General features: G+C 40.6%; 1 protein-coding gene across 1 annotated transcript; it reads left to right on the plus strand.

Moving 5' to 3' along the window:
• The first annotated feature begins 1,093 nt into the window (after positions 1-1,093).
• Positions 1,094-22,447, plus strand: Rwdd1 (RWD domain containing 1). Its single transcript, XM_055616051.1, has 7 exons — positions 1,094-1,287; positions 8,263-8,328; positions 10,773-10,903; positions 13,402-13,545; positions 14,197-14,329; positions 14,768-14,830; positions 17,446-22,447. Exons 1-7 carry the CDS (start codon positions 1,215-1,217, stop codon positions 17,562-17,564), a joined length of 729 nt encoding a protein of 242 aa, XP_055472026.1. The 5' UTR covers positions 1,094-1,214; the 3' UTR covers positions 17,565-22,447.
• Positions 22,448-23,879: the final 1,432 nt, after the last annotated feature.

Consider the following 23,879-nt stretch of genomic DNA (forward strand, 5'->3'; position numbering starts at 1 on the left):
TTACAAAAAATCCTTTTCTTTTAATTTTTGGTAATTGTAGTTCTTAAAATTTTTTATTTAATTAAAATACAATTACATTTCCCCTCTTTTTAGTACCTCATGTGCCCCTTTTCAAATCAACGCCCTCTTATTCTATGTATACACATATCTACATATATATATATATATATGCAATTGCTGAGTCCACTTAGTGTTGCTTGTATGTATACTTGTTAGAACTAACTATTGCTCAGATCTTGTTTAAACTGTCTTATTTTTGAGATTCCATGGTCATAGAAACTTGTCCTATCTAGACGACAATCTTGCAGCTGACTTTCTGTTCCTCTTGCTCTTACAATCTTTTCCCTCGCCCTTCTGCTATGTTCCCTGAGCTCAGATGTATCGGTTGTGGGAGATCCCAAAGTCAATTGTTCTCTGCATTTTCATTAATTGTGGTTTCTGTTTCTTAGTCTGCTCTGAAAGGCAACGTCTTGGACGAAAGGTGAGGACTAGACTTATCTGTGCCCCTGAGCCGGGTAGACAAACTAGGGATGTTCTAATACTTCACTTAATAACGGGGTGATCACTTTAAGGGGGATTTCATTTACTAATGAGAACATGCAAATAGTGGCTATTCTGTAAATTTTATGATGGTGGTGTGTACCTCACCTATTTAGGCAGATTGTTTTCTGTTATTCTGAAAGGAAGCAAACCTTGTTTTCGCTTTGTCCTTTGACCCACGGGTCACTGAAACACAAATCAACTTCTTTGTCATTCGTAAGCTGTCTTCCTCACCTGACAATTCTGATATCAGAACTTGATCAGATACTGACAACATTCAGATTCCACCTTGAGGCTGGGGAAAAGCGGAAGCCGGCGGACCACCGGGTCCCGCCCTCGGCGACGTCACCACGCCCTACGCGAGATCGCTCGGCGCGGCCCGCAAAACCCAGCCCAGACCCTAGCTGTCCTTCCGGAACTCCAGACAGGCTGCCGTCACCCTCCAGCCAATCCCGAGCGGCCGTGGGCAGGCCGCGACCCGAGGGGCAAGCCTTCCAGGCACGACGAGTCGAACTTCGACGCAGGAATCAGGCTGTTTCTTAGCGGGCGGAGCCAAGTCCAGGCCGTCTCACCTAGACTGCGCGTGCGCCCGCCCGGCAGCCGGCGGCCGCGGTCTCCGCTGCAGCCTGCCGCCAGGATATCGCGCTGATGCACGGGCAGGAGCGCGGGCCACGATGACAGATTACGGCGAGGAGCAACGCAACGAGTTGGAGGCTCTGGAGTCCATCTACCCCGACTCCTTCACAGGTGATTTTGACGGCCGCCCTCCGCTGGGGCGGAGGCCGGGTCCGCGGGCCCCTCCGTCGCATTCTCCAGTCAGTTTCCAGCACCCCGCTGCTCCCTTTTCCACTGTCCTCAGAACTGAAGGGCCGGGTGGCCGGGCGCAGGCCCTGGGATCGATCTCGAGCACGTTGGTTTCGCGTAACCGCAGCCACCGGAGATTCACTGAAGCACGCGAAGAGAAACTGGCAGTGCGACGAGTTTCTCCAGAGCCTTGGAGTGCCTCCCCCAACCCCCATTTCAATCTCTTCTGAAGTACCAGCTGTTTTACCGGCGGTGATGGTTGAATGCTGGGTTTGGAGAGCTGCACACTTGGGAGTGTCTTTATTTTCTTTAACTGTGAGAGTGATGGGGCATTCTTGCAGAATGCACCATGAACGATGCGGCCGCTGAGGCTCTTAGATGTCGTCTAGGTTGTGGAGGCTCAGGGAAGGCCAGTGCTCTACGTTCTGGGTCTTCAGGCCAGAGGTCCCCGTTTCTTACCTGTTCTTTCACCCTGCAGACTTGGGTTTGGAATCCATCCTCAGCAGAGAATGAAGGAAGAGCAGATTGGGGGATAAGGGAAAAACATTCATGACAAATTTATTAGGGGAATTTTCCGTGTGAGTCTGTTTTCGTGGATAATCTATCTATGGCTTTCCTCAGACTTGAGAAGCACTCAAGGTAAAGCCAGTATGAACGCGTAGGCTCCCAAATGGCGGGCTTTATATTCCACAGCCTCTACGTGGAATCTGAATTTTGTCAGCATCTGATTGTCTGGATTAAGAGCCTAAGAGATACTGCTTTAACCTCTAAACTCCAAACCCTCCCTCTCATTTTTCAGCTTACTTTTTTTTTTTATCCCGTTGGCTTCACTTTTTGACCAACTGCTTGCAATGGTAGCAAATTTTGTTTTGCTTTGCCAACAGGCAGCTATCGCTCATCTGCCCTTATGTAGCTCCAGTCCTGTTCATGTTCTGCCTCAGCAGCCAGACAGCTGTGCTGATGATGTTAAGGGGATGAGTGAAGAGGGGTTTGAGAATGTCATTACCTGGCTCCCTTCTCTATTCTTGCTTATATGTCTATGTCAAACTAAGATAGATTACTGGTGTCAATTGTCTGATAGTCTTAACCATGATGTTAGACCATTTTAGTACTTTAGAAACATTATAGGCATGTATCCTTTGTAGGCAGAAGCAAAAATACATGAGCCAATATTCTTAACGTGTCTTTGATGTTAGATTATCCTTTGCTAAAACTGTGCGTGTGTGTCTAACAATAGTGATATATTTTAAGCCTTAAAGCAGAATTTTGTCAAATTTTACTAGGTCCCAGTAGCAGTAATGTATGAAATTCTTGTTAGATGCACAAGTGCTCGGGGAGCCCGAGTCAAGGTATCAAATGTTAATTTAGGACTATTTTGATGCATCCAACTATTCCAAGTTATCAGTTGAATCTGCTTGCAATACCTGTGAGCATCCATACACATTTTGCAGTAAGTAAAGCACCCTGATTTATAAAGTTCTTAGGGATTTTGCATTTTGCTTTTGATCATTTTCTTATGAAAGCTTTTAGGGAAAAGGTAGGACTCTGAAGTAAAATATTTCTGTTTGATCTCTGAAGTTGTAAGGCTTTCTAAGGTTTGCAGTTTTGTTGCCTGTTGTATTTATGTTTCCATGCTTACATTCAGGTTTAGGAAAGTTCCCTTGTGTTGGTTTACCAAGAGTTGGTTTGCCAATTACATTACTTTGCAGTTTTTTCACTTCATTTTGAATCCCATTTAATAATGGGTTTGGCAATCCATCTGATTGCTCCATCTGATGAAGGAATTGAATCTCCTACCCCACCCCACCCTACCGTCTCTTTAATAGATACTTATGAACTAGGAAAGAAGCATTTATTAAGTGTACCTGATCCTGTATGAGATCAAAAAGGTGCACTTCTGGCCCACAGACCTAGCTGAACCTTAGAATTGCTGCTATTCTATTTGTGATGATGTTTTGGGCCATTGTTGCGTTTGTTGTGGTTTATCATCGTACCACAGTGTCTTCTTTTTGCCTATTCTGAAGTTTGATTGCACTTTGACTCACCCTCCTAATAACTTGCCTTTCAGAGTATAAATGGACTCACCTGATACTGTTCTCCATCAGTAGTGCTTCACTTGACAAGGATCTGCTAAGGCAGTAGGATTTAGTTATTTTTATTTCCATTTCTGCATTAGAGTATCTGACTGAGGGGAGGTTTTTTGAGAATCAGTGTTTGACCTTCAGTTAACAAAACCAAGTTTCCTTAATTCTGTCTGCTTTACCAAGAGGACATATCCTGTATTTGCTTTGTCAGTCCTCTAAGTAGCAGTCATTGGCACTCAATAGTTATGATGATAGCATAGAGGAAGAGTAGAGATCATATTGTGAAAGCAGATTTTTTTTTTTTTTTTTTTGAGAACTACCTTCTGAAAGGTTAGATACTTCCTAACAAGGGACCTATTTAAACGAGCTACGTTTGTATAGTCTGTTGCCAAAGTGGTTAGACTTCACTCCTTTATCTGTTTTTAACAAAATTCTTAATGACACACACACACACACACACAAAACTTTAAGAGTATTGTGAGCTAAATTTGGCACCTGTGGATTATCCTAGTCCACCGCAATGCAATTGAACAAGCAGTGCATTAGAATGGGATTCCTCTGTTGTCAGAACGCAGTAATCCACCAAGTGTGGTGCTACATGCCTATAATCCAAGCACTTGTAAACCTGAGCCAGTAGGATTGAAAATTCCAGGTCCGTCTGGGTTATGTGGTGAAAGCCCATCTTGAAGAATACAAGGGAGTAATTTTCCCATCCTTACATTGGCATTGGCATTATCCTCTCCTAAGTTTGTTTTTGGTTTTGGTTTTTTAATTTTTTTAATTTTTTCTTTTTTTTGAGACATGGTTTCTCTGTCCTGGAACTCACTCTGTAGATCAGGCTGGCCTTGACCTTTTAGAGATTTGAGTGCTCCTGCTTCAAAGTGGTGGGATTAATGGTGTATACCTCCACTGCCAGCTTAGATCACACCAGGTTTTAAAAGTAAAGTAAAAGTTTACCTTTATTGTGCATGAACATTTCATGGCAGCGCCCATTCAGGGAAGTTTCTTCAGGAAGGGGCTTCTGACTTTAGTTCTTTGTCATTCTAAGGTGTGGTCTCACTCTCCTGGTTAAGTAGCAGTAGGATAGATAAAGGATTGAAGGTGGGGATGGGGTGCTAGTAGGTTTTTAAAGGAGATTTATTGGTACCTGTCAGAAGGCATATCTGTCTTCATTTGTTTGTAAGAACTTGTCCCACCATACAGGGTTTTCTTGCATTTCTTTTTCTTAACTGTACCCATTCTTCTTTACCTCTCCCTCTTTACAGTGGGAGCATGGTGTGGTGTCCTCTCCAGCCTGAATTTCAAGTGTTTGATGGGAAGTAGTGTAAATGTACATACTCTGTAACATAAGCATAAGATACTCCAATTTAGAAATACGCCGCTTTAGTTGCTGATCCTTCTGTTAATGGGCTGTACTTGTTCTTTGTCTTCATCAGCTACTAACTGATTGTTTCCTACATATGGACATCAGCACACCATGAGAATGCCAGGGAGATTACTGTTCCAGCTTTGTGGTCCAATGGTCTTTTCCTACCCATGCCCTTATAGGCTTCTTGTGGTTTCTCATGGATTCGTATTTCTACTTCTCTTGCTCCATCTTTCCTCCCTGTTCTGACTTGTCATATTAGGCTGTAAACATTGTTCTTGTTAACCACTCTGTGTCCTGGAGGCATCTTCATTTTCCAAGTATTTATTAGCTACATAGTAAAGAACTCAGTCTACTAGGGAAGTAGGCAATAGACATTCAAGGAGAGGGCATAGGCCAAGTTGTTTGGGAAAACTGAGAGATGATGAATTAAGGGGAACAGCCTTTCAGAGGGACATGGCACTATGGAAGCAGGACTCTGCAAGGAGTACAGCATTGCTACAACATAAAGTAAGACGTGGGGAGTCAAGGGAATGAGAGGCACTAACAAGTGGTCAGGAACCAGATGACCCAGGGGCTTCTAAGGGGTAGATATGAGCTAATGTGTCAGCAGGTCCTCCATGCACAAACTGTACAGTGGATATTACAGACACCGCTGTATCAAACCTAGTGCTTTCACTAGGTTTTCTAGTGTTTGGGCTGTATAGCCCCATCTCTTTCTATAAGTGATCTTAACTCACTGAAGACAAATAGAGAACTGCTTTTAGCTTTTGTTGTTTGTCTCCTCCCCCTCCCCCATTGACAGGGCTTCACATAGCTCAGGCTAGCCTCCAGTGCTTTATATAGCTGAGGATATCCTTAAATTCCTGACTGTCCTACCTCCACCTCCTAAATATAGGCATGTGCCAGCAGACCTGTCCTTAACTCCTTATAAAAGCAGGCAATGATGTGATAAAACCTCTGTATTGGAAAGTGGAGCAGAGATGATGCTGGGGCTGGAGTGGGATAGTGAATCTGTATCCTGAGATTCTTCCTTTGTAATTGTATGGATTTGTCTGATGCTTCTATTTTGTTACTATCTTCTGTGGCTGTTGCTTTCAATCTCTGGCATTTTTTTTCCCTCACTTTTTTTCTTCAAATTAAAGATTCCTTAAAAAGCTGCTGTTGTCATTTATCTGTCATCGTTTTTCTAATGATCTCATTAACTAATTCTCATAATCTCCTTCCTCTGATAGCTTCAGCCATTGCCAGAAGATCCAAACTGAATTTAGGCCTTGTTTGGTCTCCTTTGTGCTCATTTCTGATTGCCTCTTCCTCACCTCAATCAGTTTCCCTCTGTTTAAAATATATTATATCTGATTTCTTCTGTACTCTTACTTGGTTTAGTGGCACCAAATTTGCAGCTGCAAACTCAACCTGTCATCACCATCATAATTTCCTGCTATTCTCATGGTTCCCATCCTAGTTGAGAACCTCATTATCCTTGCCTGATTGATTGTAGAGGTTGCCTAGTTTCTTCTGCCTCCCATTCTGTGCACTGTTGCTAGATTCCTGTGTGTAGAGATGCAGTTTCAGCTGCTGAAAATGGCACTGTCTAGGATTACTCTGTCAGTCATACTTCCATTAGTCCACTCAAATGTGTCCATCGAACAGAAAACTTAATTCTTTTCAGTGTTTCTTAGCTTCTCCACCATTGTGCTCTGCCACAGTACCCTCACATATGTCCAGTTTCTTCTCTCTCCTTACTAATGTGCAATTCATGGCTTTCAGCCTCATTCAAATAACATTCCTGAAGTTTATCAGCAGGAAATACTTTTCCTTTTCTTTTAAAGTGAAGTCCTGGGTGGTTTGTACAGTGCTGCCACTTACAGTTGAAGAACTGTATGTGAAACTGTAGTTTATGTGAAAGCTCCGTGGCTCAGTGTTGACCTCTATAGCATTGAATGAATATGTATTTAACTGTTTCTGAGATGCATGACTTATATTTGAAGATGATTAGAATAAGAACTTATGTTATCATAGTTTAATTGGCATTTTTTTAGTGGCATATAAGATAAATTAACATCTTAAATTTGGTGGACTGTAGATAAGACTATAAAACCATGGTCTTGGTATTGGATTTAAGGGATTTTTATTTAACTGTATAGCACAACATAAGTACAGTGTGGTGCTCAGTCAATAGGGCTGTGTTTGTTAGAATAATAGCCTCCTGGCTGACTTGTTGTTTGGTAGTCTCTGGGTTAAAGCTTTTATTTCTGTGGTCACAGTATTTTCATTTCATGATATGAAAAAGAACTCCATCTAATGTATTGTAATAAACACTATCAGTAAGAACAACCTATCTGGGAGCTTATAGCAAGCTTTCAGTGCCTTTTCAGCATGGGATGTGTTGTCTTAGACTGTGATGTACAATTTGAGTTCAGGGAGAGTGCTACATCTCTTGGGCAAACTGCTTTTGAGTCATTATAGATGTCCATCCCTTTGTTTGAAACCTGAGTCAAAGGCCTCTGTCTTAAAAACATTACTGATACCATGTGTCTGAGGTGGCTTCAGGAAGTGGCTGGGCACTTTATAGCCATGCAGTTTCCTTGGTGGCTTGAGTGCTATGTGCTCTTCCAGAGTTCACACAGCTGCTGCCAACCATGAGTGGCCAGTGCTTCCTACGCCTGGAATAAAGCTTAGGCTCTGTTAGCCACTCCTTCAGCTACAAGCTTTCTGCTTTACTCCTCACTTGATTTTTAATATAACTTTCCTTTGCTATTTTTTCATTTTCATTAAGCCAGTATTTGCTGACTTTCCAGAACCAGCAGTGCCCTGTTTTGGGGTTTCTCACAGGGCTTTCCAGTACTCTGGTGTGGGAGTAGATGATCAACAGATGTTATTAGACATGCTCTAAAATGGTCTCGGAAGCTTCTTTATTTATGTAAATGTTACAGGGCTTGATTAGTGAGTAAGTTTATGTTCAGATTCAGAGCTGATTTCTTTATAATTGTGTGAAAATGACCCAGTCTTGTGGAAAGAGTGGATTCAACTCCATGTAAACATGTAGAAAATAACAAGGTAATATAACCTGCCATAACATGAACATTAGTGGGTAGTGGTAGGTGAAAAAAATAACGTGTTTTTTTTTTGTTTGTTTGTTTTTGTTTTTTGTTTTAGTTATGTTTTGTTTTTTAATCATTCTATTTGGGAGGTTTTTTTTTTGGAATACAGTTGTTCATATACTGGCAGATTTTGGAATAAAGTATAAATGGCTTAATATTTAATTGAGAGTTATTTACTAAAGGGACTTTGCAGATTAAGATTATTCTTGATTGAAATAGTGGGTGTATCGTTTCAGTGTTCTGTTTGTGTTGGTTGACATGGAAATACAAATAAATTAAGAGTTTCTAGTGCTGAGCAGCAATACTCACTGGAATGTCTACCTTAGGAAGCATCTCAAAAACTGCTGTATGTATTTTCTTTCAGTGTTATCAGAAAACCCACCCAGCTTTACTATTACTGTGACATCGGAGGCTGAAGAAAATGATGAAAGTAAGTATGATGAAATTACTAGTGATTTTTCTAGGCTCCTTAGGAATTTTGCTCCTTCTGCATTTTTTTTTTTTTTTTTTTTTTTTTTGGGTAGGGCATTGCAGGTATGGATTTACTGTTACTATGCATGACTTGTGTTTGTAGCCCTTGTTTACTCTGGGCATAATTCCTACGAACAGAGGCAGTCCAGGCTCTGTAGTCTGGCACAGTATTCATGGTATTTAAAAGTGAATCGGATAGGTTCACAAGATAGCAGATGAAGGGAAGGTAGAGACTTTATTTAGTTCAAAGAATTTGTCACGTGATTACTGTTTTTCGATTTCTGCTATCTTTCTGGAAGAATAGCTTATTTATTGACAATTTGTTGTTACAAACAGGCTGAATGTACAGCTATCTGCTTATTGCCCCATCCTCCCCAAACAGAACAGCTTTAAAACTAGTAAATTAAATAAATTAAATTTAACGGTAATATAAAGGTTATCTATTTTTGGTCTAAGTCAGTTAATATAGTAATTAAATATTATGGATAAGTAGATGATCTCAAGCATGTTTTTCTCAGGTGGCAATGCAAGTTCTTTGAGAAGGAATCAGTCAGTTTTAATGGTGTCACCTGAAAACTGCTAGTTTCTTAATGAAAACTGTTTCACACTGAGATATTTTGAAATCTCAATGAAAAGGATGTAAAATACAGTTACTGTTCCTGTACTTTTATAATAAGTAGCTATAAATTTTCCAATACCTTAAAGTTCCAAGTAAATACTGCTCTAAGTCCCCTGAGCTCTTCAGCATGGTTGGCTATGTGGAACCAGTGTGTATTCAGAATGGCATGGCGCTGCTCGTTGAGACAGAATTTAATTTTCTTATTAAAGTTTCTGGAGATTATTCCTATATTCTGAACAGTACCTTTATTGGGGGATAATAGCACTCTTGTAATAACAGCTGTGTGCAACTCATTCTTTATTTGAGAAATAAACTGTGTTTGAAACAATGCCTAGATTGTGCTGGTTTTGTCCCCGTACTACATTTTAACAAACCGATTAGTAAAAAAGACAAAGGGAATTGATATATAGTTTCTAGTTTATAAATTATTATTTGTCACCTAGTCTCACTAGTACTTAAAGCAAGTTAAAACGAAGATATCTCATCTCATCTCATCTCATCTCATCTCATCTCATCTCATCTCATCTCATCTCATCTCATCTCATCTCATCTCACCCCACCCAGTTGTGAATTTAGATTAGTACAGGAGAGATGTTAGATCATGGAGCAGGAATGTAAGAAAATAATCTTCGTGTACTTCTACTTATGGGATATTATTGTAAGGAAAGTATGTCAGCACAAGGAAATGGTACATGGGCTATTATAATAATCATAGTTCTGTCTTAACGAGTAAGTGGTGACATACTTAGGGAAGTTTGCTTATTTTTGATATTGAAGGGATGTTGTTTTTATTTTTTAAAGATTTTTATTTTATGTGCATGAGTGTTACTCTGCTTGTATGTAAGTGTACATGCCTGCTTCCTGCAGAGGTTAGAAGAAGGCGTCGGATCTTCCTTTGGAAGAGTAGCTGGAGGTCTTAACTGCTAAGCTACAGCTACAGGGTCTCTGCAGCCTTTGGTGTGTTTGCATGTGTGCATGTAATTGTATGGTTGCCATGTGTGGAGGTCAGAGGGCAATTGTAGGCGTTGTGCTTTGCTTTTGCCTGGTTTGCGGTTTTGTCCTATGTCTGCCTCCTATCTTATCACTGGAATTCCATGTGTGCTATATTTCACCCAGATTTTTTGTGGCAAGTGCTTTACTCATGGACTATCTCTAGCCTTTCAGTCGTATTTTGAATTGGTAAATAACTGTATACATAGTATAGTGTTCTGATTTTGTAAGTTTATGAATATAGTGAAATGATTCAATTATATGCATAGCCTCATAGCTATCATTGCTTTTCTATATTGAATACCTGGCATTGCTTATAGAAGAAGTGGTAAGTTTTTCTTTTTTAAAGCTTATGCTTTTTAGCAGGTGTGGTAATACATATTTATAATCCGAGCATTTAGCCTCTCAAAACTGCCCAGTGCAAAAACATGTCATCTAGCTACCCAGTTAGCAACATCCTGCTGCCATTGTGACTATTTGAGTATGAATTCCAGGATATAGCTATGTCCTCTGCAGTCAGGAACTTCCTCTAATAAAGGCTCAATGTGAAACTATGGCAATAATTTTTCTAGTATTTTTAATTAGGTTTTTGTTTATTTAGCCAGTATTTTTTAAAAATGTTTTTTGTCTGTCTTTCTGTATAGTAAAATGCTACTTCAAATCATCTCTTTGAGCTTGTTTTTTATATTATTAATTCTGTTATATTTTTCACTGATATTATAATTGATTTAATAAAAATGTTGATTTTTTATACTTTTAATATATTCATATTAAACTTTTATTTTGTGTCTTAGCTGTCCAGACTACCCTCAAGTTTACATATAGTGAAAAATACCCCGATGAGGCTCCACTTTATGAAATATTCTCCCAGGAAAATCTGGAACATAATGATGTCTCAGACATTTTAAAATTACTGGAATTGCAGGTAAGGAAACGCTTTTGCTTTCTAGTAGCATATTTTGTTGGCCTTTATCAAATGTTGGCTAGAAAATGTTTTTAAATATATGTAAACAGTACATTGACCAATCAGAATTCATGATACATAACTACAAAGCATCATTTAAAAAGGGACAAGATTTTTATTCTTTGAGAATTTCATACATGAATATAATGTTCCCCTGAGACCGTCCTTCAACACAACTTTCCTCACCACCATATCCTATTCTTTCTTTTTTGTTGTCGTAAAGATTTTGATTTATTTTTAATTGTGTGTGTGTGTGTCTAGGTGGGTATGTGCAGGTGAGTGCAGGTGCTCTCAGGGGTTTTGAGTCCTCCTGAAGTTTGAGTTATAGGCAGCTGTGACAGTCTGATGTAGGGTCTGGGAACAGTTGTTTGGTCTTCTGAAAGAGCACTTTGTGCTTTCTTAACCCCACTGAGCTGTGTCTTCAGCTCTTCCTTTAAATAGCTCACGAAGACAAATTAGTGCTACCAGTATGCAGTTGGCTAGGGGCCATTCACAGGAGCATGTGCAACCCACCGTTGGCCGCACCCCAAAGAAAAATGACTTCTTCCCATAGAAACTCTCAGCTCCTCCTAGGTCCTCAGCTCAGTGTGGAGCCATGTACCCTCCCCCTTCAATGCTGGAATTTTGGCAGGTTTGAGCTAGTGCAGGTTTTGTGTAGGTCTCTACAACTATCATAAGATCATGAGTGCAATGGCTATGTCATGTTCAGAAGGCAAAGAACACCTCTCTATCCTCTGGATCTTACAGTCTTTCCACACACTCTTCCATGATGTTCCCTGAACTTGGGGGATAGAATAGGCTGATATACATGTCTCATTTAGGGATGAGTAGTCAGCAGTCATTTATTTTCCACTCTTTGGGCAGTTATGATCTCTCCAATGTTGGGAACAGCACTAATCTATTAATATAAACATAAATTCTCAGAAGGCTATTTGACCATACAACCTTTACAAAAGAGTAATAATAGGTTCCCTGTTAGGATCTATGACTTCCCCTGGTCATGGGTTTTTGACCATGTTTACAGTGCAACACTGTGAGTAGGTATTTGTACTATGTGTATACCTGGGGCCCATGAAAACCAGAAGAGGGCATTGGAACCCCTGGAGAAATAGCTACATTAAATGATATCACAGATCAAATGGACTTAAAGGATATCTACATAATACTCCATCCAAACACTGAAGAATGCACATTTTTTTTTTTTTTCAGCAGCCTGTGGAGATTTCTCTAAAGCAGATTATCAGTACACAGACTTAAGTCTCAAAAAATACGGGGAAAGTGAAATAATTCCAGTACGAGAAACTCTAGAGCACACAAATGCATAGAGATTCAACAGTACACTATTGAATAATTAATAGGTCCTTGAAGAACTCAAGGGGGAAATAAAAACATTCCTAGAATAAAATCAAATTGAAAACACATACCAGAACCTATGGAATATAAGGAAAACAGTCCTAAGAAGGAAGATTATAGTTTTATCTACGATAAGAAATAAGCTAAAAAGCTGGTCGTGGTAATACATGGCTGTAATCCCAGCACTCAGAGAGACAGAGGGAGGCAGATCTCTGAGATTGAGGCCAGCCTGGTCTACAAAGTGAGTCTAGGACAGCCAAGGCTTCAAAGAGAAGTCCTGTCTTGAAAAACCGAAAAAACGAAAACAAAAACCAAACCAAAACAAACAAACAAAAAAAACCCAAACCAAAACCAGAGAGAGAGAGAGAGAGAGAGTGCAACTTAACTTAAAAGATAACTCAAAGCTATAGAAAATGAAGAACCCAAACGCCAAACCAGTGGAATGAAAAATATCATTACATGTAGGGGTAAAATGAATGAAATGGAAATAAAAAATACAAAGAATCAAAAACCAATAGTTGGATCTTTGCAAAGTTAAACAAGATAGACACTTAGCCAGACTTAGCAACAGAAAGAGGAAAGGGGCTGGCTCAGCAATTAAGAGCACTTGCTGCCCTTGCAGAGGACCTGGGTTTAGTTGCCAGCACCTAAATGGCAGTTACAACTCTCTTTGGGGTGTTGAAGTCATCCACTCTGCTATGGTGGAGATGTTACATCTATGTCCTACTGATGTTCTTAAAATCATTAAGAAGTGACTCTTCTTTATTTTCCACACTAGTTTATGGTTTGAAGTCTATATTGCCAGATTTTAGAACAACTACCTGCTTGTTTCCTAGGTGTGTGTTCTAGTCATTAAAGACAAGGGCACATGTAGCTCAGGGTAGCCTCAAACTCCCTATGTCGCCAAGAATTTCTTTTGCCTCCATCTCACAAGGCTATTACTTCTGGCTCTATACTCAAATTTTAAATGTCCACTTATCCAGCTATCTGAATGAGGAATTATGTTATAAACATGGGATTTAATTATTATACTAAGGTTGTATCTTTGGTCAGTTTTTACTTTTCTGAGAAATTTGTTTGTCTCCACCTCTGTTTGCTTTACACAGGCTGAGGAGAATCTTGGCATGGTGATGATCTTCACCCTTGTGACAGCTGTTCAGGAAAAGTTAAATGAAATAGTAGATCAGATAAAAACCAGAAGAGAGGAAGAAAAAAAACAGAAAGAAAAGGAAGCAGAAGAAGCAGAAAAGGTGTACTTGAAAACCTTGTTTTTCATTTTCTTCACATCGCTTTATTGGCTTATTTGATGTTTAGTTTTGATTTTTTTTCTGATAATTTTAGTAACTTTTGAAAATCATAATAGTGAAACTAAAATGTAAATTTTACTATGAGTGAAATTTTGGTTGATGACATACTGTAACAGGTGACAGACTGATAAAACTCACTCATGTGAGATCAGGAAATGTAAATCATTTCAGCCAGAGTGCAGAACTGAGAGCTGTCAACCCTTATCACAGTGGTCTAACAGTTCCTAAGTGTAAAGAGACCAACTCCAAACTCTGACGTGAAGTAAAAAAAGTGATGGCAGTGTTAGAAATTTATATGTATTCAAAACATTAAAACCAAGAACTTTCTTAATAATAAGTAGATGTGGTGAGTACAGTAAGTATATTGTGTGTTGTCTTTTTAAACTTTTTTTTCTGAAGAAGGATATTTTAAAAATTTGACTTTTCCAGAGTAGGCTGCTGAAACTAAGTAGAGAGCTAGCCCAAACAGAAATCATTTATGTTTTTCCATGTTTCACATTTGTGGTTGTGTGTATCTAGAGGACAAAATGATTTGGCTTTATTTGCTAAATTACTGCTTTATTGACACAGCACTTGTGTCTCTTATTTTCTCAGAAACTGTTCCATGGAACTCCTGTTACAATTGAAAATTTCTTGAGTTGGAAGGCCAAGTTTGATGTGGAACTCCTGGAAATTAAAAAGAAAAGGATGAAAGAAGAAGAACAAGCAGGGAAAAATAAGCTAAGTGGTATGGTGCCTCCCCGGCATAGTCATTCCTGCCACCCCACACCACGTGCCATTTCCTGACAGCAAAGATGATTGGGACGGATTTCCGTAACAAACGTGCCTCTTCACACAGTTGATAGTTACTGTTTGCAGTATAGCTTTGTTTGGTATTTAATCTGGATCCTGAGATACGAATCTTGAGGACCAAAAGCCCTCAGAGTGACACAATTGAACCCATAGTTTTCCAGGCCTGCGGAACCTAGGCTTTTGGTTGTTTTTTGTTTTAGTGTGAATACCTGTCTTGCACTCTACGCTGCTGCACAGTTCATAAATGTATTAGAATTCCCAGAAACACAGATGTTGTTCAGATTTGTTTTCTTGAAGTCTTTATCCTTTTAAATGATTTTAGGAGATGAAGGAATGCTATGCCATTTGAATTAAGCATATTTATTTCTTTTAGGGAAACAGTTATTTGAAACAGATCATAATCTTGACACATCTGATATCCAGTTCCTGGAGGACGGTAAGATACACTTCCTCATGGATGTAATGTGTCATCTTCTAGTCTCTGAAAAGCAGGATAATATTTTTATTTAGTGTGAAGATTTCCTACCAAACTTGTTAAAAAAACACATTTTGAACATAAGGTTTAGTAGTGAATCAATTGATATGTTCAATCTATTAAATTGTATAGCAATGTGTGCTTTTTAAGTTTTCTGATGACTTAAGTATCTCAAGGGCTGCAGTTACAGTACATGAGCCTCTGTTAGCTAGAAAACTGGGACAGCATGGTTCAGGTGGCCATTTTCCTCAAAAGTCTGTATCTCAAATGTAGGAGAAGCAAATTCACCATCTGCTCTGGGTGTAGAGAAGCCCATATGGAGCTCCCAGCACCCCCTGCTGGGTAGCTGGCCATTCCTCTTGCTATACAGCTGTGGGGTATCTTGTCTGTGCACTTTTCCCTTTTGCTCCTACCCTTACCCCCTTGGTTCTTTATGCTTTTACCAGCTACCCATCCTCAGATGTGTATTGTTCTGTCCTTCTACACACTCTGCACACAGCAAAGAGCAGTACGGACCATTCCCTGCCTTATGCAGCTGATGGCCTGCTTGTGTTTTCAGACTGGCTTCCGTGCTTATCACATCTTGTCACAGTAGCATCTTTTTGGGGTTGTACACCTCATTACACCTCTTGTGTCCACCTTGTCCTTTGGAGTTCTCTAGGTTTGGCTCTCAAACATGCCTTGGATATCTGCTGGAGAGAGGTAGATGCTGTTGATGTGGTTTATTGCTAAATCATTCTTCTTAACCTTGCAGGGATCTTTATTGGCACTCATCCCCTTCCTATTTTTGGTATTAAGAGTGGAACCCAGGCCCTTGTGCATGCTTGTAAATGTATAGCTCTATCATCGAGCTATACAGTCCTCAATATTTTTTCTCAAATTTATATTATTACCTTCTCTAGCAGATAAGTGAAGATTTTTATTTTTATGATCTAAAACACAAAACCCGAAGCCGGGCATGGTGGCTCTCTACCTGTAATCTGTGTACATGGAGACTAAACAAATTTGTCTCAGTTTGAGACTATTCTGTTCTACACTGTGAGTTATAGGCCAGTGTCGGCTACAGAGTGAGACTCTCACACAAACCAAAAAGTCAGAAACTAGGATATTCTCTGTTTTGCTGAGGAATTCCAGCTCCCTAAAGCCTCACCTCATTCTCTTGTGCTTTAGAAACTTTATTAGCTTTTCTTTTCTGCTCCCTCCCACTCTCCCTCTCTCCCTCCCTCCCTCCCTCTCTTCCTCCCTTCTTCCCTTCCTTTGTTCCTTCCTTCCTTCCACAGTGTCTCACTGTATAGCAATAGCTGGCCTGGAACTTGCTGCATAGATCAGGCTGGCTTTGAACTCACAGACATTCCCCTGCTTCTGCCTCTGAGTGCCGAAATTAGAAGCATGCTCCAACATGCTTGGCTTCACTTATTTCTGACTCCTTCTTCTCATAGATCAGGGTATCTCTTCATATCTGGTAGATTTCCCCAAAGACCTGTTAAGTCTATCTTGGATGTATCTCCCAGGAATTCCCTTTTCTCACTTGGAGGTTTTATTATTTTTTGCCTGTACTTTTATTGTAGCCACCTGAATCATTTCTCTGAATCTTTCTCTTCTTTTTTTTCTTCTTAAAGGCTTATTTATTTTATGCGTGTGAGTGTTTGACCGCATGTATATGTGTGCAGTGCATGTGTACTTAGTGGCCATGGAGTCCAGAAGAGGGTGGTGCATCCCCTGAAGACGGTGTTACAGCTAACCATCTGTAACTCCATGTGTGAGCCACCATGTGGGTGTTGGGAATTGAATTTGGGTCCTCTGGAAGAGCAGCCAGTGCTCTTATTGTCTCTCCAGCCCCTGAGTCTCTTTTCTCCTTCTCAGAGCCTTGACTGTTTTGTAGTTACTGCTTCTGAGAAGGAGAGACTCATACTTAATCATAAAACTTTAGAATTTTCTGATGGGAACTACCCAGTGCCTCTTAGTGTGGCCTTACCTGTGTTACTTCCAGGTATTTTTCCTCAAGAATCTTGTCTTCTAATTAGAAGTATCAAGAGATTATTTTTTTTCCTCTGTGTTTTGTATACTTCCAGAATTATTTCTTTCTGACCTGTGTGTTCTGATGGGTTCAAATATTCCCTGAAGATATTCGAGAAATTTTCACTAGGCCCAAGTCAATTATTCTTTGGCCTGAATTTAGTACACTATACTTTTCTTTCTGATTTGAGCCTATCCTTTAACAGCTGAGCCATCTTCCAGCCCTGTAGTTTTATTTCCGAACTGCTCAACATTCTTTTTTTTTTTTTTTTCTTGTTGGATTGAATTTCAGTAAGCTAGACTCTAAGAGAGAAGGAAGATAACATTTGTGCAGATCCAGGAGTGCCGTGGTACCCTGCTCTACTCCAGGTCATCTGCAGGGTGGTTTTGCTAAGGCATAGCCTGGCCAGTGAAGGTTAGAGTTCTGTTGCTGGAATCTCTGATCGACTTAGGAAGGATTTGCACTGGTGGTCTGGAGTCCTCATGCAGCCCCTCCTCACACTCTCACATCAGTTGTGTTTTTTCTGGAGTGTAAGGTGACTCTGTGTTCCTCTTTACAGCTGGGAACAGTGTGGAGGTGGATGAGTCCTTGTTCCAGGACATGGAGGACTTGGAGCTGGAGGATGGTGAGGATGACCCTGACTACAATCCTGCTGCCCCAGGGAGCGACTCAGACTGACGCACTGTCCCTGTCTCCAGAGAGGCGTGGCCGCCACAGCATCTGTGGCGATGCTTAGAGGGTTTACATCTTCCTTTTTTTTTTTTTTTCTAAGAAAAGACATATTATTCAGGAGAATATTCTTCTGATAGCTTTCATCATTGAACTTAATAAACTGCCCATAAAATTTCAAATATAAAATGTTTACTTCCTCTTACTGATGAAGTTTAGATATTTTAAATCATTTAGTGTTGAAGAGAAGTCCTCCCTGTATCACTTATGTAGGCTTCTGCTGTAAATTCGTGGGTTTACAAATGAGGAATTGGCATAATTCAGGATTTCCATGTGGGAGTTGGTGGTTATTTTGGATTCCAAGTGTCTTATAAGACGTCTCGAGTGAATAGAACAGTAACCTGGTCTCCAGGCGCATGGCACAATAATTGAGTCTTAACAAAGTTAGAAGCTCAAATATTATGTGTGGAGGAATAAAATGGACTTTATTACAGTGGTGGCAGCATTTGAGTCACACTTTGAAGGTTTTGAGGAATACGCTCTTGAGCCCTTCCCTAGTTAGAGCCACAAACGGCAGGTCCCAACCTGATTTAAAACAGTTCAGACTGATTACAGCAGGTCTGGAGGTTTTCTAACATACATTTCTGATTGAGCCTCTGACCTGTTGGTTTGTCTTACCTGGTTAGGGTTTCCTGCCAGTTAACTAGTCCCAAGGGTCTGTTGGGACTGTTCATTATTCGAAGAGAGATATGTCCTTATACATGCATATGGGATGCTGTCTTCATATTAAATTGAAATGGTTGGTTGGGGCATCAGGTAGGAGAGCCAAGCTTTCTGCAAATTGTCTACTCATTATGGTTTTAGACAATTAAGACCTGACTGAAAATCACTTGTGCTATTTCAAGTACCCATCTTCCATTAAAAATATGTCTTTGTTACATATCCACAAATGCAGTGTCAACCTCGCAGTTATTTTTGGAGTGAGACTTATGATTAAAATCAAAGTATTTAAAACTATCATGCTGAGTGGTGATGTTCTCCTTTAATCCCAGAACTTGGGAGTCAGAGGCAGGAGGATCTCTATCTTGGAAACCAGCTTGGTCTACAGAGCGAGTGAGTTCCAGGATAGCCAGGGCTACACAGAGATACCCTGTCTCAAAAAACAAAGACAAAACCACCAAAAAGAAATAAACTGTCATGGAATTTAGTACTTTTTGAAGATATATTTTGCTTGGTTTTGATGCCAGGTGGCCCCACCAACTTCCATCATTTCTGTGTAGAGAGAGCCAAAAGTTTTTGTTATATTTTATCTTTTTTTTAAAAAAGAGACTTAGAAGCTGATTAGTAGATATGTAAGAACCTGGAGAAGCTGTTCAATTAGGGTTAACAAAGCAGTGAGAAACAATCTGCAAAGGTCAGATCCCTGACCTAGACGTGCCAAGGAGTCTCTTCAGATGTTTTGAAGTGGTTTTCACCTTAGTCATACCAGACTGTAGGGAAAGCAAATGATAAGAAGACAACCTGGCTCATTCTAGTGACACTTCAAGATTTCATGAGAATATAAATCACAGTTGGATTTATATTCTGGGAATGAACCCACAATTCCACTTGTGCAACAAACAGACTGACCAGTGGCGTTGGAAGTAATTTGTGATCACTTGGTGTGGGAAAACTTCTGTCCCCCCCCCCCCGCCCCATCTACTTGTGCCAAGTGATATCAAAATATTAGTAGAATAAAAAAGCAAGTACATTCTGGGTTCTTGTGGCACAGAGGAGCCCTGGGTAGGGAATGTGTGAATTACGGGAAGATTGAGATTCTCATAAGAGGTCAAGTCAGTTTTCTCTTTATACCAAAATCATTGAATAAAATCCTCATCCTGAGTCCTCATTCCTTTGTGCTCTTTTGACAGCAGGAATCCTTATTGACAAGCTGAGGAAGTGCTGATCGAAGGAAGTACATAAAGGCTTAATTGAATTTGTTAGTTGAGCTCAAAGTAAATGGAAGGGTCCGTGTCATCTCATTGAGAAGAAGAGTTCATTATCCTTCACAAACTGTACAAATATATGTGTCAAGCAGCCAAAGATGAGCTCTTAAATTCCAGAAGATGCACGAAGACTGTTAGTATGTGCTACCCGTTGTTGGTGCTATAAGCTGCAGGTGGAAGGGGGAGGAGCTACCTGACATCACATCATGTGTTTGTCATTACATAGGTACTCTGTGTCAGGTAGGAAAGCAAGGCAGCAGTCCTGTCATGACGATCGCACACTTACGCTGAGTAACTGGGAAGGGGCTGTCGGCTGGGGGTGAAGCCTCTCCAGAGTGACACATGCAGTGTGTGTTCAGGTGGGTGGTGTAGCTCGTCCTGCAGTGTGTGTACAGCCAGGAGGCACTAGCTTCTTCGGGATGTGTACAGGAGGGTGGTATTAGTCACTGTCAGAGCAGCAGACACGGGTGCTGCCAAGGAGATAGTGAGTGGTCATGCTACTGTTCAGGTGAAAGTTCAAGTGACCTATTTGTCAACTTAGTTGTATCAAAAAATGGCTAATGGCATTGTTTTGTTAAGACACATTCATCAAAGGACTTTTTTTTTTATCATCAAAGAAAAATGGCCTACGCTGATTTTCCTTTTATATCTAGAACTTATTTTGCATTCTCCTATGAGAATGACTGATCTGCCACCCAATTCTCGTCCTTGATCCAACCTGTGGTAATTGCATTGACACTATAGATCTGCAGTTTAAAACACACTGATTTGGTTTCCAGTTGTTTACTGGGAACAATCACTTAAAAGTTCCATTCAGTACACTGATAACGCTGGGCAGCTGCTGTGTGCCATTTGTCTTTTGTGTTAATTCTTTTTTTCCTGTTCTCCATGAAGAGACATATGCAGCTCAGTCTGAAGTTTTACTTTGTGATTAGAACCTTATGCACTTTCAGCCAGCACAACAAATGTGTTTAATAATGTACGAAATTTTCAGTTGGTGCCCAGTACAGGCCAACATAGTGGCACAGTCCATAGTCCTGAATTATAATTTTATTTATTTATTTATTTTTAATTTTATTTTTTTTACTTTTTAAATATTAATTACAGTTTATTAACTTTGTATCCCAGCTGTAGCCTGCTCCCTCATTCCCTCCCAATCCTACCCTCCCTCCCTCATCTCCCTGCCCCGTTCCAAGTCCACACATAGGGGAGATCTCCTCCCCTTCCATCTGACCCTAGCTTATCAGGTCTGAATTATAATTTTAAATTGTGTCGTTTTTTCCTTAAGTGTGTAATCTGGGTAAATATTTCAGGAAAACTGAACCAGAGGTGAAGAAAGTACACAGAAAAGGAGGTAGAGAGAATAAGAGAGGCAGACTGACAAATAATGTTGGAAAAGCATGGCCTTGCGAAGATAGCAAGTTAGGAGAAGGAGGTAGTGGTTTCTAGAGAAGGCAGACAGAACTGGGTAGGGGTGTTACTGGACATTTCTTGTGTTACTGTTCTTGGTGTTGTCTCATTGCACAAAGATGGAGAGCATTTGCCTTGGAAAGGCTCTATGGTGAGCATCAGGCTTTTGACTCTCAGACAACCAATAGCACACAGTGGGATCCACTGCAGTCAGAAATTTTATGTTGTTTGTTTGTTTGTTTGTTTTTTAATTTGAAAAAGGTTAAGGGATAAGCTGGGCAGTGTTGACACTCAGGAGGCAGAAGCAGGTGGATCTCTGTGAGTTCGAGGCCAGCCTGATCTACAGAGCAAGTTCCAGGCTAGCCAGAGTTACATAGAGAAAACCTGTCCTGGGAGGAGGATTGGAGAAGGTTAAGGTTAAATACTGTACAAAAAGAAGAGCTTCAAAACTACTTCATGATATACCAGTACACTGAAACTCTAGACTTAAAGGCAACAGCAGAATCAGTGACTGGAAAATGGGAAGTAGCTGGATGGTTTTTGTATTTCAGTCAAAGTCACTTGTTATCAACTAATTTTATGGATTGCAAGGCTCTGAACATTTGTTTTTGGGAAGGTTGGGGCTTTAATCTTTCTGTCATTGGTTCTTGATTGATAATGAGCCTGCGCCTTGAACATAGTCTTGAAACTAAGCACAAAGGGCAAACAAGATAGTGAAGATTTGATTCTTAATGTCTTAACTCACCAGTGCTGTCTGACTCATTTCTTCACATAAATATACATGATTCAGTTGTGAAGACTGGGAGATTTTATAGTGAGTAAAAGACTTTGCCTCACAAGTATGAAGACTGAGTTGGATCCCCAGAACCCTGGTAAAGCCAGACATGGTAGTACATGTATCCCCGGCGTTTCTGTAGAGAGATGGGAGGTAGAGAAAGGAGAATATGAAGCTTGTAGGCCAGTTAGCCTGATGTGTGTAGTCTGAACAGGACTGTCATGGTAGAAGGTGATAGCTAACATCTGTCTGACTCCCTGACTGTCCTCTGACTCCCATACATGTGCTGTGGCATGCACATGCCCTGTCAGCATACACATATGTATTCATACACGCTCTACACATGCAAAGGTTTTGGTTTTTTTTTTTTTTTTTTTTTTTTTTTTTGTCTGGTTTTGTTTTTTGAAACAGGGTTCTGTGTGTAGTCCTGGCTGTCCTGGAATTTGCTCTGTAGACCAGGCTGGCCTTGAACTCAGAGATCTGCCCACCTCTACCTCCTGACTGCTGGGATTAAAGTTGTGTCCACTACCACCTAGCTTTGCAAGTGTTTTTAAAAAGAAGATATATGGTTGTCTTAAATGATGAAAAGTGGTGAGAACTGGACTAACAACTGTGGAGTGTGATAAAGTCATTGAATGTGTGATCCTTAGCTTCCTCCTCTGTAAAGGAGAGATAATGAATAATTCATTTTTCAGAAAATAAAATTGAAGGCTGTAAAAGAAGTCTCTGTGGTCAAGACTCTTGTTTGTGCTTCTAGGGGGCCTGAGTTCAGTCTCCAGCACCTGAATGTAGCAACTCACCTGTAATTCCAGCTCCCTCTTCTGACTACTGTAGGTCCTGCACTCACCCCACCACACCTATTAACAGAATTCAAAAGAAATAAAAACTGGCCATCTGCTCTGAGATGGGTGTTTAGCAGTGAAAGGTTTCACAGGTCTTTACCTATGAGTCCTTCCCATTCCACCATGTTAAATTACCATGAGGAAGTAAGTATACTTCCTTTCTGCCATTACTACATAAAAAACAAGCAAAACCTAGGCAAACACTGAGAGATTGCTGATCAAAGCGGCTCCTCTCTTCCTTCAGCTACAGTGCACAGCTCGTGCCCTCTGCCTGTGTCTAGAACATCAAGCCTTTATTTTAAATACTTCTGAGGAGCAGAATAGAGATGTCTTAAGTGCCCTCTTGATCGCTATGGCCTGAGTCTCAATGGCTTTTCCTTTGCTCAGTGGTACTTCCTTTACTCTCATAGATGCTGCTTCCCTAAAATATTCCTGTCTGCTTCCTGGGGAATCCCAACCTAAAACACCTAACACAGCAGCTTAAAGATGGCTGCTTGAGTCGTGCACTCTCCAGCTAGGACTTCACTTCTTCCCGGACAAGGTATGTCAGGGTATCGGTGTGCTCCTTTCAGTGCTGTGCAGTCTCAGAGACCTGCACACTTACCTAGTAGTCCTCATAGCCAAACTTTGGGCAGAATGCAGGTAATCTTATGAAAGAAGGCGGAGATAGAATGACCTGGAGGGGACAGGAGCTCCACAAGGAGAGCAACAGATCCAAAAAATCTGGGCACGGGTCTTTTCTGAGACTGATACTCCAACCAAGGACCATGCATGGACATAACTTAGAACCCCTGCACAGATGTAGCCCATGGCAACTCAGTGTCCAAGTGGGTTTCCTAGTAATGGGAACAGGGACTGTCTCTGACATGAACTCAGTGGCTGGCTCTTTGATCACTTCCTACCGATGGGGGGAGCAGCCTTGCCAGGCCACAGAGGAAAACAATGCAGCTAGTCCTGATGAGACCTGATAGGCTAGGGTCAGAGGGAAGGGGAGGAGGACCTCTCCTATCAGTGGACTTGGGGAGGGGCATAAGAGGAGATGAGGTAGGGAGGGTGTGATTGGGAGGGGATGAGGGAAAGGGCTACAGTGGGGATACAAAGTGAATAAACTAATTTATAAAAAAATAAATTGAAAAAATATGTACAAAAAAAGTTCTATCTGCATCTAAGATTGGTTCTAGCACGTTCTGTTTGTTGTTCTCATCATGTTAGTTCAAGGACCCTGATATTTACTGCAATGGCAAATGTTTCTGCCTTCATAGCTGTCATGGAACTCAGCATCTACAACTACCACTGCCATGCTTACCCCTAG

The sequence above is a fragment of the Psammomys obesus genome, unplaced genomic scaffold (assembly GCF_907164565.1).
Source record: "Psammomys obesus unplaced genomic scaffold, mPsaObe1.curated_primary_1811, whole genome shotgun sequence".
NCBI classification, from domain to species: domain Eukaryota; kingdom Metazoa; phylum Chordata; class Mammalia; order Rodentia; family Muridae; genus Psammomys; species Psammomys obesus.